Genomic DNA, 17,906 nt, shown 5'->3' with positions numbered 1-17,906 from the left:
AAGTTTATAAGGAGAGGTTAGATAGGCTGGCACTTTTTTCACAGGAGTGAGGACTGCAGGTGCTGGAGAGTCAGAGTCAAAAAGTGTGGTGCTGGAAAAGTACAGCAGGTCAGGCAGCATCTCAGGAGGAGGAGAATTGACGATTCTCCTCCTCCTGAGAGGAGGAGTGTGACACATTCCTGATGAAGGGCTTATTTCCGAAATGTTGATTCTCCTGCTCCTCCGATGCTACCTGACCTGCTGTGCTTTTCCAGCGCCACACTTTTTGACTATGGTCACGGAAGTGTAGGAGGTTGAAGGGTGACCTTTTAGAAGTTTATAAAATCATGAGGGATGTAGATAAGATGAATGGCAGGTGTCGTTTTCCTAGGGTGAGGGATTTCAAAACTAGGGGCATATTTTTAAGGTGAGAGGAGAAAGATTTAAAAACGACACCAGGGACAATTTGTTTAGAAGAGTGTGTGAAAGAAACTTCCCAAGGAAGTGATGAGTAAGGGTACAGTTACACCTTTTAAAGGATATCTGAATAAATACATGAATAGGAAACATTTGGAGGATACAGGCTTTGCACTAGTCGGGACTAGTTTAGTTTGGGATTATGATCAGCATGGACTGGTTGGACCGAAGGGTCTGTTTCTGTACTATACGACTCTATATGAATAAGGAACAAGAGTAGGCCACTCAGGGCTTCAAGCTTGCTCTGATTTTTCCTGGCTGATCTGATTTTAACCTCAATTGTACATTCCAGCATATCCCTGATCATCTTTCAACCTCTTGGTAATCAAGAATCTAGCTACCTTTGCCTTAAAAATATGTCAAGATTCTGCATCCTCTGCCTTTGGAGTAAAGGAATTTTAAAGACTCACAGAAAGAGGGGGTTAGAGAAACATACTGAGAGGGAACGACAGCAGGAGAAAAAGATACACACAACAGGGAGAGTGGGGAGACAAATATTGTTAAGGAGAGAGCAAGACACAAGCAAGAAATAAAGACAAACAGGGATGGGTAGTTTGGGAGAGAGAAGACGAGAAATATAGGGAAGGACAAGAGAAACAAAGAGAAAGGGAAACACAAGAGAGGGCTCAAGGGAAGCACAGGTAGGAAGTAAGAGAGAGGCACAAAGGAAAGGAGACCATAGGCAAGGAAACAAAAACAAAATGCTGATAAAAGGAAAGAGAAGTAAAACAAGACATAAAATCACAGACAAGAAATTATGTCAGGGTGTTCAGACTGGAAAAGGGAGACAAGACACAGATTTAAGAAAGAAAGTAGCACAAAAAGATAGAGAGACAGAGAGCAACAAAAACAGGAAGGGGAAAAGTGGTACACGGAGTAAGAGTCAAATGCCGTCCATGATAGACATGCTGTGTTGGATGACACAGAGTCACATTCAGCAAAAATAAGTTTGCTCCTGAGCTGCAGGATCTGGCTCCAGCAAAATGAGCAAGACCAAGGTTTGAGAAGTAATTATTAGATCACTTACAACTCAAGTTTTAATTTCGTAGGCGGTAAGTTGCCAGAAGAAGCGAATGAAGGTTATTGACTTCCTGAGGAAAGATGGGCTACTGAAGAGCCTCAGGGGAAAATCCACCAATCACACACTTCCCAAGGGGGTCACAAATTGAAGTTGATGCAGAGGAAAGAAAAGCCAAATCTAACAGTTTGGAAGCAACTAAATCCTCAAAGCCACCTGCAAATTCAAGCATAAGCAATTCAATCATGAACAGAAGGTAGATTGAAAAATAAGGCAGAGATGCAATTTTTATTGACCATATTGATAACCAGTGCTGAATATTCCTGACATTACATGAATCTGCAAACAAGGATTCCCCTGAAATGTTTCATACAGCATTGACTGCTTTGCCCTTGCAAGTTGCTGGAGACCAATTGAGATTATACCAGTTGACCCTCTCCCATCCCAGAGATTAATTAACCTTTTGGCATCAATTATCAAGATTCATTGCAATTAAAACATCTTGAGCTAGACTGTTGAGTGCCAGTGGAACCTCGTGGAGAAGGAAATTAGAAAGGTAGAGAAAAGAAATAGATTATTTTGAAATACCTATTCCAGCTAATTGATTTATTTCCAGAGTATTTGTAAGGAAGGCCTATCTCTAACTGTCCCCAAGAATGTGATGTTAAATCACTCATAAGCTTGTAAGGCTAGTTACCAAGTCAACCACATTGCCATGGGTATGGAGTCACATATTGGCCGGACCAGAAAAACAATTTCTTTCCTAAAAGCACATTAGTGGACCAGATGGATCTTTATGATAATCCAGTATTTACACAGTTGCTCCCATTGCTGCGAACATTTTAGTTTCAAATTCAAACAAGTAATGCACAAGTAAATTCTGCATGAAGGATGCTGGGATTTGAACTCATATCCCCAAATCCATCTGATGAAGAGTCATCTAGATGTGCAACGTTAGCTTGCTCTCTCTCCATGGATGCTGCCTGACCCGCTGTGATCTCCAGCATTTGTTGTTTTCAGCACCTGGATTTACGAGATTGCTGGTCCAGTAACAAATCTATTACAATGTCATGTCATTTAACGTGCAGTGTCTGTGAGATGCAGACAAGGTCAGAGACAGATTGTGTCACTGTAAACCCCTGTGCAGTAATTCCACAAAGCAAGTAGCTAATTTATACAATTACAATTGTTACCAAATGCGAGCTTAGACACAGAATGTATCTTTAGAATTGAATTAAATCAGAGAACCGGAAAATTACAACAAAGGCTGATTGCTTGTTGTGAATGATCAGTGTAGAGGTTGTGGCTGATTTATTTTCCAGTTACATATCCCATTGGACACCGAATGACTCACAGCTCCTGATACATCCCTGCATTTACTACTTACAGTGTATACTCCCTTAAGTATCAAGAGACAAAGGATAATGGCATTTATTTTCAATTAGATTTGTTTAATGGAAGGCTTAGTGATCTTTATGACACATAGTGAATTTTCTTTCTAATTATAGTATATCAAGCTTGTTTGAGTCAGGGTTTTAAAAGTAGGAGGGGTCTGCATAGTATAGGATAGCGAAAAACTGTCCCCACTGCTGGAAGGAGAGACAGCTAGGTATCAATGAAAGACCAAAAAAAAGGTAATATGAGGAATTCTTTATGCACAGCTGGTGGTTAGGGTGTGGAAGACATTGCCTGACAGCGTAGTGGAAACAGGCTCAATTGTGTCTTTCAAAAGAGAAATGGATCATTAATAGTTGACAAAACAAATCACAGTCAATAAGACCCGATGGGCTGCATCGCCTCCTTCTGTTCCCTATCCTTCCTCAATTCTGTAATTTCTACCCTATTTTGGAATATATGCTAATGATAATGTAAAGCCAACTGATCAAGAATTGACCAGAATTGGAAAGGAATGATGAACCATGTACAGAATAGCGTGGACTTACCGATATCCCTATAACAATTGTAACGTTAAACCATATCCTTCCTGTTGGTTTCAACGCTTCTAAATTGCAGTGCATGGAGGAGGAGTGACAATTGTGAAAAATATAATTGACTTTTGGGCTTTCTCTTCAGCTGATCTAACAAAAGGAGGTTTGGGTGAGAAGCGAGCTGGATTGTTTGTAATTTTTTTAAAAATTCACTCGTGAGATGTCGCTGATTAGCCAGCATTTATTGCCTGTCCCTAGTCGCCCTTGAGAAGGTGGTGGTGAGCTGCCTTCTTGAACCGCTGCAGTCCGTGTGCCATGGGGAAGATGTTTTACAGGAACAACTAAGAGCTCTTTTGCACGCAGTAAGGCCCTCCCAATAGCATTGAGACAACTAACAGGTAAACTTTAAAATGAAAGGACATCGACTTGAAACATGAATTCTATTTTTCTCTTTCTACAGAAGTTGCCAGATCTGCTGAGTGTGATCAACATTTTCTGTTTTTATTTCAGATTTCCATTTGCAGTATTTGGCCTTTGGATCAGTAAAACTTGCTTTTTTCATATTCCTTCTTGAGATGGAAGACCAACAGTTGTTACCCATTCCGAATTGCCCTTGAGAGGGTAGCAGTAAGTCACTGACTTGAATCGTTGCAGTCAGGGGGAGAGAGAGAGCTTTTGGCTAGGACAGAATGGAAACAGACCCTTCGGTCCAATCAGTCCATGCTGACCTTATTCCCAAACTAAACCACTCCCACCTGCCTGCACTTGGTCCATATCCCTCCACACATTTCTTATTCATGTAGTTATCTTTTAAACGTTGTAACTGTATCTATATCCACCACTTCCTTTGGTAGCCCACCTGATACAGTCTCTGTATTATAAAATCACCCCTCATGTCTTTTATAAATCTCTCTTCTCCCACCTTAAAAAATATGCCCCTAGTCTTGAAATCCCCAACCCTCGGGAAAGGACATTTGCCATTCACCTTTTCTATACCCCTCATGATCTTATAAACCTCTATAAGGTCACCTCTCAACCTCCCACACTCCAGTGAAAGAAATCCCAGCCTATATGGCAGATAAATTCACATCCTTTTAAGTGGAATTATTTGCTGAGGATACAGTTCAATGTCTCACAAATAGACTGACTGAATCAATTATTTAGAAAGCTAAACTTCTGCTACTTTCTATGTTTGTGTTCATCCAACCACTACAGGGAAATGGTGATACAGTGGCAATGTCACTGGACAGGTTATCCACAGATCCAGGCTAACGCTCTGTGTTCAAAATGAGATTCCAGTAGAGATGGGTTCAAATCCCACCATGTCAATTAGGGATTTCAAATCCAATTTATAGAATCTGGAATGATGAAGGTAGTATCAAGGATGACATGATAAATATCGGAAATTGGAAAAACCCACTTGTTCACAAATGTCCTGTCATTGTTAGCTGGTGACTCTAGATGCTGAGCAATGCAGTTAACTATTAACTGCCCGTGAAACAGACCACCCAGTCCAAAGTCAGTTAGGGTTGTACATCAAATGCTATCCTTTCCACTGAGGACCACATTCCATGAAAGAATGAAACAAACATAAAAGTAAAATAAAGTAGCCTTGGTCCCAGAGGACCAAAGAGAGAGGGGGAGTGACAGAGAGATGTCTGGTGGTGGTTTAACCTGAGGGTCACCACGCCTCAGGTGAGGGGAGAATTTGGAAAGGAGGGATTTCATGGTAACCTCAGTTGGCATCGCAAACCAGGTGTCCAGTCAACTGAGCTAACCCATACCCTTGAATGTGAACATTCTGAAATAGAGGGGGATAATGGTAGATTTAGACAAAGAAGGATACGAGGAGCTTGAGTGGGTCAAAGGCACTGGCATGACTGGTTAAGTCAAATGGTCTGTTTTTCTGCCATGTATCTATTGTAAATCAAAGGGTAACGCCATCCTCAATGAAAGCAAAAAGACTTCCCATTTTCCAGCTGTCCCTTTATCTGCGACATCTGCCTCCAATCAGCTTTTGAAAGTTCTTGCCTAGTACCGTCAAAATTGGCCTTTCTCCAATTTAGAACTTCAACTTTTAGATCTGGTCTATCCTTTTCCATCACTATTCTAAATCTAATAGAATTATGGTCTCTGGCCCCAAAGCGCTCCCCCACTGACACCTCAGTCACCTGCCCTGCCTTATTTCCCAAGAGTAGGTACATCCATATACTGAATCAGAAATTTTCTTGTACACACTTAACAAATTCTTCTCCATCTAAACCCTTAACACTATGGCAGTCCCTGTCGATGTTTGGAAAGTTAAAATCCCCTACCATAACTACCCTATTATTCTTACAGATAGCTGAGATTCCTTACAAGTTTGTTTCTCAATTTCCCTCTGACTATTGGGGGGTCTATAATACAATCCCAAAAAGGTTATCATCCCTTTCTTATTTCTCAGTTCCACCCAAATAACTTCCCTGGATGTATTTCCAGGAATATCCTCCCTCAGCGCAGCTGTAATGCTATCCCTTATCAAAAATGGCACTCTCTCTCCTCTCTTGCCTCTCTTTCTATCCTTCCTGTAGCATTTGTATCCTGGAACATTCAGCTGCCAGTCCTGCCCATCCCTGAGCCATGTCTCTGTAATTGCTACGATATCCCAGTCCCATGTTCCTAACCATGCCCTGAGTTCATCTGCCTTCCCTGTTAGGCCCCTTGCATTGAAATAAATGCAGTTTTATTTATTAGTCCTACCTTGGCCCTGCCTGCCCTGACTGACTCGCTTCTGTTCTCAACTGTACCTGTCTCAGATCAATCTCTTTTTCCTCCCTATCTCCCTGGGTCCCACCCCGCCACCTTACTAGTTTAAATCCTCCCAAGCAGTTCTAGCAAATCTCCCTGCCAGTATATTAGTCCCTTTCCAATTCAGGTGCAATCCGTCCTTCTTGTACAGGTCACTTCTACCCCAAAAGAGATTCCAATGATCCAAAAATGTGAATCTTTCTCCCATACACCAGCTCCTCAGCCATGCATTCATCTACTCTATCCTCCTATTCCTGCCCTCACTAGCTTGTAGCACTGGGAGTAATCCAGATATTACTATCCTTGAGGACCTCCATTTCAAATTCCTGCCAAACTCTCTGTAATCTCCCTTCAGAATCTCAACCTTTTCCCTTCCTTTGTCATTGGTTCCAATATGGACAATGACCTTTGGCTTGGCCCTCTCCCCCTTGAGAACATTCTGCACCCTCTCTGAGACATCCTTGATCCTGGCACCAGGGAAGCAACACATCATTCTGATTTTTCGCTGCTGGCCACAGAAACGTCTGTCTGTACCTCAGACTAGAGAATCCCCTAACACAATTGATCTCTTGGAACCTGAGGTACCCCAGTCTCAATACCTCACCTTGACTTTTCTGGGATTGCTGTGGCTTACCGTGGCTTCTCCATTTATGGTGGAAATGACTGACGTGTGATTGCTCATTTCCTCTCTAACTGCCATCAGCGGTGTTAAATTAATTCCTGGTGAGTTAGTGATAACTAACCTGCAGCTACTGTGTTAATGAGAAAGAAAGAAACACATTGCAAATTACAAAACATTTCAGCTGCTTCCCAGACAATTTCACAGCTCATCTAAGACAAGGAAGTGACATTGCATTAAAATGAAAATTTTAAAAATCAGTCACATTTTCTGGATGTCCTGTGTCACATCTGTATATATCAGAACCTATCCAGCCTGTGCCTGCACAAATTTAATTTTTCAGATGAAAATTCTACAGCCACCTCTTTAGCATTTTATTCATAACTAGATTCAGAATTCTTGAATTTCCAAAGTTTGTAATACGAGTCACCACTGATGAACAACATTACAAAAATGATGGCGTCAATGGGGGACATTGCTATAATAATTTATAATGATGGTACGAGAGCTAAAAAGCTATAACTGTCAGAAAATTCTGATTAAAATGGGATTTTTTTTGGAGCAGAGAAGGCTGGGAGGGGTGACCTAATAGGTGGATGTGGAAATACTTCCATAATAAATAAAAAGCAGGAATCATCAGCAGTGCTTGCCCCAGAGGCCCACTGAAGATGTTACCTAGTTGGGTGACAAAACGTCTGGAAATGAATCTTCCAGCTCAGCGAGCAAACCTACATCCAATATTTCCATTTGTAAAAGAGTCTGGAATGAGGCTGCTGTGTAATTCATTAAAGTTGCAAGTCTTGAATATATTATTTTGTTCATGGAGAACAGTTCCTGCTTATGAGAGCCTGGGGAACATATAATTCCCTTGGCCCTCTCCATTAGACCAGAAGTAGGCTATTTAGCCCGAATTTTCCATGGCAATCCCTCAACCAATCAGAATTGACTTGCCAACCTATCAGCCTCCTTTTCCCCTGTAGTGTAAATTGTTGTGACAGTTTGAAATTTGGCATTCTTGTATTTGTCCTGATGAGTCCCAGATAAAAGGCTTCAACAACATGTCTCTCTCAACATGTCTAACCCTAACCCTGTTACATTTGAATGTTCTTGAATATGGACACATAAAGTGTTGTAAGATATAAGGGGTCAGATCAAAAGCTGGCAGAGGATTAGCCTTGTTTGCTCTTTCACAGCTGGCATAGAAACATAGGGCTGAATGGCCTTCTGAGCCTGTAAATTTAATGATATTATGTTTACATGAGTTGATACAGTCTCTTCTGGTCACTCAATGTGTTCACACAGATTGGATTGTATCTTTTCTCTGCAATGGTTAACAACATGAGATTAATATTTAGTCAAGTTGAATAAAATGTATAAACTCCATATTAGTCATCAAAAAGTTATCGTTTACGCAGTTTGATGCTGAATCTATGCAGTAACCATTAGGCAATTAAACTTAATTGGATGTTTAGCAGGAGATTAAATACTTAATTTCTATTTCATGGTTACCAAGGTGCACACAGGTTTTATTGAGCTTTTACTATTGGAAGATCTTTTATATTTTGAAAATGTATTGAAAAGGATCCAGAGAGATTTAAAACAGGAAATTGCTTGTCATAAAACAAAAGGCTAGTGTAATAAACTTCTTTACCCAGAGAATGGTTAGAATGGAGAAGTTGCTTAGATACATAATAGAGGTGTATAATGTAGGTGCCTTCAGAGGGAAAGGTAGGGAACTAAATGAGGGAGAATGAAATAGATAGATACGCAGATAGAGTCAGAGTCACAGAAATGTACAGCATAGAAACAGACCCTTCAGTCCATCTCGCCAATGTCAACTAGATATCCTAGATTAATCTAGTCCCATTTGCCATCATTTGGCCCATTTCCCTCTATATCATTCCCATTCATATACCTATCTAGATACCTTTTAACTGTTGTAATTGTACCAGCTTTCACCACTTCCTCTAACAGCTCATTCCATACATGCACCACCCTCTGCATGAAAATGTTGCTCCTTACATCCCTTTTATATCTTTCTTCTCTCACCCTAAACCTATACCCTCTAGTTCTGGATTCTCCCAGCCCAGGGAAAAGACCTTGCCCCTCATGATTTTGTAAACCTCTATAAAGTCACCCCTCAACCTCTGCTGCTCCAGGGAAAACAGTCCCGGTCTATTCAGCCTCTCCCTATAGCTCAAATCCTCCAACCCTGGCAACATCCTTGTAAATCTTCTCTGAACCCTTTCAAGTTTCACAACATCCTTCTGATAGGAAGGAGACCAGAATTGCACGCAATATTCCAAACGTGGCTGAACCAACCTTCTGTACAGCTGCAACATGACCTCCCAACTCCTATACTCAATGCTCTGACCAATAAAGGAAAGCATATCAAACGCCTGCCTCACTATCCTATCTACCTGTGTCTCTACTTTCAAAGAAGTATGAACCTGCACTCCAAGATCTCTTTGTTCAGCAACACTTCCTAGGACCTTACCATTAAATTTATAAATCCTGCTCTGATTTGCTTTTCCAAAATGCAGCACCTTGCATTTATCTAAATTAAACTCGATCTGCCATTTCTCAGTCCATTTGATCAAGATCTCGTTGTACTCTGAAGTAACCTTCTTCGCTGGTCCAATTGTGTAGTTTATTATTTTGTTATCATGACCAATTAGCATAATTTTAAAAATCTGCTCTTCAAGTAGAAACCTTTCACAGTAGTATGGTATACCATTATCATAATTAATTTGTCAAAACCACAGGTCATCAGATGATCAGAACCCGCCTCTATACAGTAAATAATTCTGATCATCATGATATAAAGAATACTGCAAGCCTCTCAGACTGTACTGACTGAACTGCAGTGTCTTGGGTGAATTCTAACTTACTGCTTGATAAGCTAGGACTCTGCAGCTTTGAAAAGTGCTGTTTGAGAAAGAGGTTTACAGAAATCTGTAAGAAGCTTAAGAGGTGAAGGCAAGTAAACTAAAAACAATATTGTCAAATACAACAGTGCAGCAGGACAGGATAGATCAGGCTCAGGGTTATGGGATGCTGTGTTCTGTCTCACAGCACACGTACAATATACATTTAAGGGACATGCTAATAATGTCATTGCTGTATCAAAGTTTCTATGCTACACAGCTCTATTCCCTTGCAGCATTACACACTCAGGAAAGGGTGCTAGAATTGCTTAGCTTGTACCCTGACACATAAGTGCCAGTGATCATCATGTACATACATAGATATCAAGTGGTGTCATAAAAACTGGAAGTTTAGAGGGGATATCAGGAAAAAGCCTTTCATTCAGAGGGTGGTGGGAATCTGGAACTTTCTGTCTGTAAGGGTGTTAGATACAGAAACCCTCACAACATTGAAGAAATATTTAAACGTGCACTTGTGATACATGGCTATGGGTCAAGTGCCTTAACACGGGATTGGAATAGTCAGGTGATTGTTTTTGACAGAAAGGGTGGAATGGCCTCTTTTCTGTGCTATAAACCTCTATGATTCTAAGTTTGTTGTATTCTTCATTACTATGTGAACTGTGTTTCATCTGTATGTTATGGGAGCAAATGTGTGTATTACAGCAGAACACCAGCATATTTTACTACCACATACCATGGTGGCAATGGTGGAATCTTGGAAAAGATGTTCAGAAAGGATTTGACAAAGACTCTGTGCTTAGAAAAGGAAAATAAAAATGTTTGTTAAAACTTTCCAACGATCCAAATGGATAGCTTTTAAAAAGCATTAATTGTCTCATTCAAATTCATGCAGATGGGCGGCACGGTAGCACAGTGGTTAGCACTGCTGCTTCACAGCGCCAGAGACCTGGGTTCAATTCCCGCCTCAGGCGACTCTCTGTGTGGAGTTTGCACATTCTCCCCGTGTCTCCTCCGGGTGCTCCGGTTTCCTCCCACAATCCAAAAATGTGCAGGGGTTAGGTGAATTGGCCATGCTAAATTGCCCGTAGTGTTAGGTGAAGGGGTAAATGTAGGAGAATGGGTCTGGGTGGGTTACGCTTCGGCGGGTCGGTGTGGACTTGTTGGGCCGAAGGGCCTGTTTCCACACTGTAAGTAATCTAATCTAAAAAAAAAACTATTGATGTACCGGCACCAATTCCTTCAAGGTTAAACATGATGTGGATCAGATGCAGACTTAAGCCCCATCTATTCTGCAACAAAATGTGCACTCAGTCTCTTCTGTGCTTATTCCACATTATCCTCTAACCATTGTCACATATTTTCTGAGTGAGACTTTTATTTGAGCTGATAGCTTTGTGCTGCAAAGCTATGGGTCGAGTGTGTGGCGGTGGAAAGCACAGCAGGTCAGACAGCATCCGAAAAGCAGGAGAATCAACGTTTCAGGCATAAGCCAATTCGTGATTAAGGGGTTATGCCTGAAATGTTGATTCCCCTGCTCCTTGGATGCTGCCTAACCTACTGTGCTTTTTCAGTGGCACACTCTTGACTCTGATCTCCAGCATCTGCAGTCCTCACTTTCTCCTGCTGCAAAGCTGTGCCAAATTGGAAATGGTTGAAAGCATCAATATTTAACTTGAGACTTTCTTTGGAAGAAGGCTAACCTCAAACATTACTGATTGGATTCAAACTCAAATCATGGAAGTGAAAGGACAGTGTGTTCACATCATCACCCTGTGCCAATAAATAGCACTTTTGCTTCCGTATATGTTTTGCTATGAGTGGAATGTTTAAGAATAGCATCTAATTTTTTGACTCATCCAATACAAAACACATTCGCTTGTGAAATAGGTTAATTGTTAAGAGGCAGTATACATTCTGCTCGGTATAGACTTGAATTATCTGGAGTAATGACAGAGGCTACGATTTTATTCCAAGAGCAGAGAAGGTTAAAGGGATATTTAATTGATGTGTTCCAAAATTATTGAGGGATTTGACACAGTAGATGGGAAAAGGCTGTCTTCATTATCAGGAAGACCATAAAAACATAGAATTAAAATAACATGACAAAATCCTGGAGAAAAATTAGGAGATTTCTTTTAAACCCTGTAAATTATGATGACTTGGAACACATTGCCTGAAATGGTGGTTAAAGCACATTCAACAGTACGTTTCAAATGAAAATCAGATCTATATCTGAAAGTTCGAGATTGGAGGGGCTCTGTGCAAAGAGCAGGGGAGGGGGGTTAACTGCCTAGTTCTTTGTAGGAGACAGCACAGACATTATGGAATGAATAGCCTCCTCCAATATTGCCATGTTCGATTCAGTGAGCCAGTGCTGTGTTACTGATGAAAGGGTGTGGAGTGAAGTAAATAACTGGTGAGATTGAACATTTCTGGGGCAGTGGACCAAGTTGATGAAGTCACTGATTTGAGCTTTATTCTTGCTCCGGACACTTGGTATCTCAGATTTCTATGAGGAGGAAACATTCATCATTGAGATAGGATCACACTGACTTTTCAGACTAGCTCAGCCTCTCGAATAATCTGCTCCAAAAGGTCATATTCAGAACCAACAGCTTGACCATCTGGAAGATGCTGTGTGTTAGTCATTAAGTCTGCAAGCACAGAAATCTCACTGGGGCAATTCTACCATTGCTCTGCAAAAACACCTGTACAAAATGGGCTGGTGCTGACATGATTGTTGATCAGTAATAATCTCAAAGTTCCCTTTGCATCAGTGTGGATTTCTCTGACATATAACTTCAGCACTCAATTATGAAGAAAAGGCATAGCTGACCTGAAAGGTTAACTAGTTCTTTTACCACAGATGCTGCCAGACTTGCTGAGTTTCTCCAGCACTCTCTATGTTTGTTTCAGATTTCCAGCATCCTCAACATTTTGCTTTTATTCGAGTGTCTCTTTAAAGGCCAGTTAGGTTAATTAAACACTGTGGCACTGCAGCTCATTAAAGAGATTTTAAAACTATTTTAATACTTTGGCTTCCTCATTGTGTACAGTGTTATTCTTCAGTGATCACCCCTGTTTATTAGGGCTTCTTAAACAGTGTCATTTTCATGGTTCTATATTTAACCTACATTTGGGGCGCATCTCTTTGTTCCTGTAAGGGTGCTTTAATGCGTTCTTCCTCAATCTTGGATTTGCTCAGGCACTGAATCACTTATTTCTTTGGGCAAACCGACCATTGAACGTGAATGAAATCTGGAAAACTCAAGTGGGAAGTTTTTGCATGTTCGCTTACACTTCAAGTTCCAAAATGTTTTGCACAATTTCATTTCCTTCCAAACAAATTCCACTGTAAGCCAGGTAGAAATCATAGAGAAATCCTGGGCCAATATACAGTTAATTTTAAATGGGTTTAATAGAGTTAATGACTGTGTTAAATATAGACACCCAGAAAAGCTTAATTGTCAATATGAGCGTTAATAGAGAAACTGCAATCACATGCAACAGAATTCCTACAAGGTTCTCCTGACATAACCTGACAAGGAGACCATTGGAGACAGAGGAGAAATTGCACAAATCGCAGTTTTGAGTCAATTCTTCAGGGTGGTGAAAGGGAAGATGGGCTTTACCGAAGATTCATCTCAGCTGAGGGAAGTCCATGTGATAATTGCAGACAAACATGACAACTTTAAAACGAGGTTTTATCATGACAACAGCTAAGCAATAAACTCTTGCTAAACATCAGACAATAGCAAAAAATAGTGATGGCCTCCCAGAATTGGCTGTTGAGGTGTGAACAGAACACATCCAATTATTTTACAGAAACAATGCGTGCTCTGGCCCTGGAAACCATAGCATTTCACAGTGGGTTTAAAAAAAATCCAGACTTCAAGTTCATTTAAATAAATCAGCTGAAAGGAGGTAAGCAATTGCAGAATATTCAACTTGAACAACAGCAGCACAGAACACCGTTTACATAACATCCTGACCTGAAAGAATGAAACATTGTTAGAACCTACAGTAACAGACCATATTGCACTGTATCCACGATCAAAGAAGGCAATGTCCAAATGAAAGAGCTCACCTCTGTCTTAAGGCAGCCACAGTAGATTTGTCAATCCTGAAAAACAAAACAAAAACTATAGATCACCCACAAGCACTGGACTGAAGTTAATATGTCCAACAGTAGATATCCTTTTGACTCGATATAACTGTTCTTTCGGAGAATGGCACATGAGGGAGACTGATTTTAAACTTCTCTGTCTCACTGGAACCAGGTGAACAGGCAATTAAAAGCTGAGAGGTTCTTTTTAAATTTATCTGCAGAATGTGGGTGTTGATGAGGCCAGTTCTTATTGTCCACAGGACACTTCAGATTCAACCACTTTGCTGCCTGTCTGGAGTCACAAGTAGATCTGATTAAGCAAGGTCAGCAGCTTTCCCTTCTTACATCGCATTAGTCAACCAGATCTCCATTCCAGATTTTATTGTATTCAAATTTCACGGTCTGTCATGATGGGATTTTGAAACAATGTGCCCAGAAGATTGCCCATGTGGTTCTGGATTGCTGATCCAGTGAATTTACTAAATACTAAACCACTGCCTCCCTCACTTTCAGTACCAGTGTTTAATTTGGGTCTCACTATTTTACATTTTAACCTCCTATTCCAAGTGAACAGCAGAAGGCAGCTACCGAAAGCCAACTGGTGCCCTAAGTGTGCAGATTGTCTATCATTAACTGTCCAACAATATCTCCAGATTCCCACCACTACGTGAACTGAGCAGGGAAGCCATGTTCCCATTCAATACATTTAAGTTGGAAGAAAATCAGAAGCAGAAAAGACAACTTCAGATAAGTTTTGATTATTTTCCTTTCCTTTGTAGAGTTAGGAGAAAGTGAGGTCTGCAGATGCTGGAGATCAGAGCTGAAAATGTGTTGCTGGAAAAGCGCAGCAGGTCAGGCAGCATCCAGGGAACAGAAGAATCGACGTTTCGGGCATAAGCCCTTCTTCGTTGTAGAGTTAGGACCTGGAAGCTTCACTGTAAATACCGACACATGAATCAGCAGTAGGCCATTCATCTTGAGCTTGCTCCACCATTCCACAGGGTCATGGCTGATCTGTTTACAATCTGAAATCCACATACCCACCGGCACCTGATAACTTTTCACCTCCTGGTTTAATAAGAGATAGAGGAGGCTGGTACAATTACAACATGTAAAAGGCATCTGGATGGGCGTATGAAAAGGAAGGGTTTAGAGAAATATGGCCAAATGCTGGCAAATGGGACTAGATTAATTTAGGATTTCTGGTTGGCGTGGACGAGTTGGGCCAAAGGATCTGTTTCCATGCTGTACAACTCTATATGACTGGAAGACACTAAGAATCTATCTAGTTCTGCCTTAAAGTAATTCAAAGACTCTTCTTCTACCACCTGTACAGGGAGACAGTTCCAAAGACTCATGATTCAGATGAAAAATTTTGCTTACTCTATGTCATAGAGTAAGATCCCTGACTTTTAAACAGTGACCCCGATTCTCGATTCTCCCATAAGAGGAAACACCCTTGCCACAGCTACCCCATCCAGACCTTTCGGGATTCAATACATTTCAAGCAGGTTGTCTCTCATTCTTCGAAACTTCAGTGGATACAAGCCTAACCTGCCCGATCTTCCCCCACAAGATTATCTGTGTCAAGAGTCTGGCGCTGGAAAAGCACAGCAAGTCAGGCAGCATCCGAAGAGTAGGAGAATTGAAGTTTTGGGCAAAAGCCCTTCATCAAGAATGAGGCTGGGAGCCGAGGGTTTGGAGAGATAAATGGGAGTGGAGTGGGGCTGGGGGGAAGGTAGCTGAGAGTGTGAAAGGTGTATGGAGGTGGGGGTAAAGGTGATAGGTCAGAGGGGAGGGTGGAGCAAATAGGTGGGAAGAAAGATGGACAGGTAGGACAGGTCAGGTTGGGCGGTGCCGAGTTGGAAGGTTGGATCTGGAATGAGGTGGGGGGAGGGGAAATGATGAAACTGGTGAAATCCACATTGGTGCCATGGGGTTGCAGGGTCCCGAGGCGGAAGATGAGGCATTCTTCCACCTGACATTGGGTAGTTAGGATTTGGCAATGGAGATGGCCCAGGACCTGCATGTCCTTGATGGAGTGGGAGGGGGAATTGAGGTGTTTGGCCACGGGACAGTGGGGTTGGTTGGTGCGGGTGCCCCAGAGATGTTCTCTGAAGCGTTCTGTGAGTAGGCGGCCTGTATCCCCAGTGTAGAGGAGACCGCATCAGGGGCAACAGATACAGTAAACGCCATGTGTGGAAGTGGAACTTTGATGGATATGGAAGGCTCCTTTGGGGCCTTGGATGGAGGTGAGGGTGGAGGTGTGCGCACAGTTTTTGCAATTCCTGCTGTGGCAAGGGAAGGTGCCAGGATGGGAGGGTGGGTTGGTGTAGGCCGTGGACCTGATGAGGAGTCGCAGAGGGAATGGTCTTCACAGAAAGCAGATAGGGGTGCAGAAGGAAATATACCTCTGGTGGTGGAGTGCGTTTGTAGGTGGCAGAAATGGCGGAGGATGATGCGATGTGCACGGAGTTTGGTGGGGTGGAAGGTCAGGACTGGGGGGGTTTCTGTCCTTTTTGCGGTTGGAGGGTGGGGTTTGAGGGCAGAGGCGCAGGAAGTGGATGAGATGCACTAGAGGGCATCATCAATCACGTAGGAGGGGAAATTACGGTCTTTAAAGAAGGAGGCCATCTGGTGTGCTCTGTGGGGGAACTGGTCCTCCTGGGAGCAGATACAGCAGAGGCGGAGGAATTGGGATTAAGGCTTAGCGTTTTTACAGGAGGCAGGATGGGAGGAGGTGTAGTCCAGGTAGCTGTGGGACTTGGTAGGTGTGTAGAAGATGTAAGTGTTGAGTCGGTCACCGCTGATGGAGATGGAGAGGTCCAGGAAGGGGAGAGAGGTGTCAGAGATGGTCCAGGTGAATTTAAGGTTGGGGTGGAATGTGTTGGTGAAGTTGATGAACTGTTCAACGTCCTCGTAGGAGCACGAGGTGGCGCCAATGCAGTCATCAATGTTGTGGAGGAAAAGGTGGGGAATGGTGTTGGTGTAACAATGGAAGATGGAATCTTCCACTTGGCCAAAAAAAGACAGGCATAAGTGGGGCCCAGCGAGTGCCCATGGCTACCCCTTTCACCTGGATCCTCTCACTTCCGACAGACAAAAGGGGTAGCCATGGGCACTCGCTAGGCTCCACCTATGCCTGTCTTTTTTTGGCCAAGTGGAAGATTCCATCTTCCATTGTTACACCAACACCATTTCCCACCTTTTCCTCCATAACATTGATGACTGCATTGGCGCCACCTCGTGCTCCTACGAGGACGTTGAGGGTTTGAGGGCAGAGGTGTGGGAAGTGGATGAGATGCACTAGAGGGCATCATCAACCATGTAGGAGGGGAAATTACGGTCTTTAAAGAAGGAGGCCATCTGGTGTGCTCTGTGGGGGAACTGGTCCTCCCGCTGGCCCCAGTTATGCCTGTTTTTTTGTCGGCTACGTAGAACAGTCCATCTTCCATAGTTACACCTGCATCATTCCACAACTTTTCCTCTGCTACATTGATGACTGCATTGGCGCCACCTCGTGCTCCCACAAGGACGTTGAACAGTTCATCAACTTCACAAACACTTTCCACTCTGATCTTAAATTCACCTGGATCATCTCTGACACATCTCTCCCCTTCCCGGACCTCTTCACTTCCATCAGCAGTGACCAACTCAACACTGACATCTTTTAAAACCTACCAACTCCCACAGCTACCTGAACTACACCTCCTCCCATCCTGCCTCCTGTAAGATTGCTATCCCTTATTCTCAATTCCTCCGCCTCTGCTGCATCTGCTCCCAGGATGACTAGTTCCACCACAGTACATAGCAGATGGCCTCCTTCTTTAAAGACCGTAATTTCCCCTCCCACGTAGTTGATGATGCCCTCTAGCACATCCCATCCACTTCCCACACCTCCACACCTCAAACCCTACCCCTCCAACCGCAACAAGGACAGAAACCCCCTCACCTTCCACCCCACCAACCTCTGTGTACAATGCATCATCCTCCGCCATTTCTGCCACCTACTAACGCACTCCACCACCAGAGATATATTTCTCTTTGCACCCCTCTCCGCTTTCTGTGGAGACTGTTCTCTCCACGACTCCCTTGTCAG

The 17,906-nt window shown here is 42.6% G+C and overlaps 1 protein-coding gene across 1 annotated transcript in view; it reads right to left on the bottom strand.

Moving 5' to 3' along the window:
- Nucleotides 1-17,906, bottom strand: part of LOC122563963 (rap1 GTPase-activating protein 2) — a 313,908-nt gene that overhangs the window by 281,693 nt on the left and 14,309 nt on the right. Inside the window, exon 2 of the mRNA XM_043718318.2 lies at nucleotides 13,787-13,822. Within this exon, the coding sequence (XP_043574253.1) occupies nucleotides 13,787-13,822 (36 nt within the window). The remainder of the gene's footprint in view (nucleotides 1-13,786; nucleotides 13,823-17,906) is intronic.

Source organism: Chiloscyllium plagiosum, unplaced genomic scaffold (assembly GCF_037043375.1).
Source record: "Chiloscyllium plagiosum isolate Xiang-an unplaced genomic scaffold, Cpla_swu_hap1 HiC_scaffold_31, whole genome shotgun sequence".
NCBI lineage: Eukaryota > Metazoa > Chordata > Chondrichthyes > Orectolobiformes > Hemiscylliidae > Chiloscyllium > Chiloscyllium plagiosum.
Note: the sequence above shows the minus strand (reverse complement) of the source record. Positions and strands in the feature narration are given on the sequence as shown.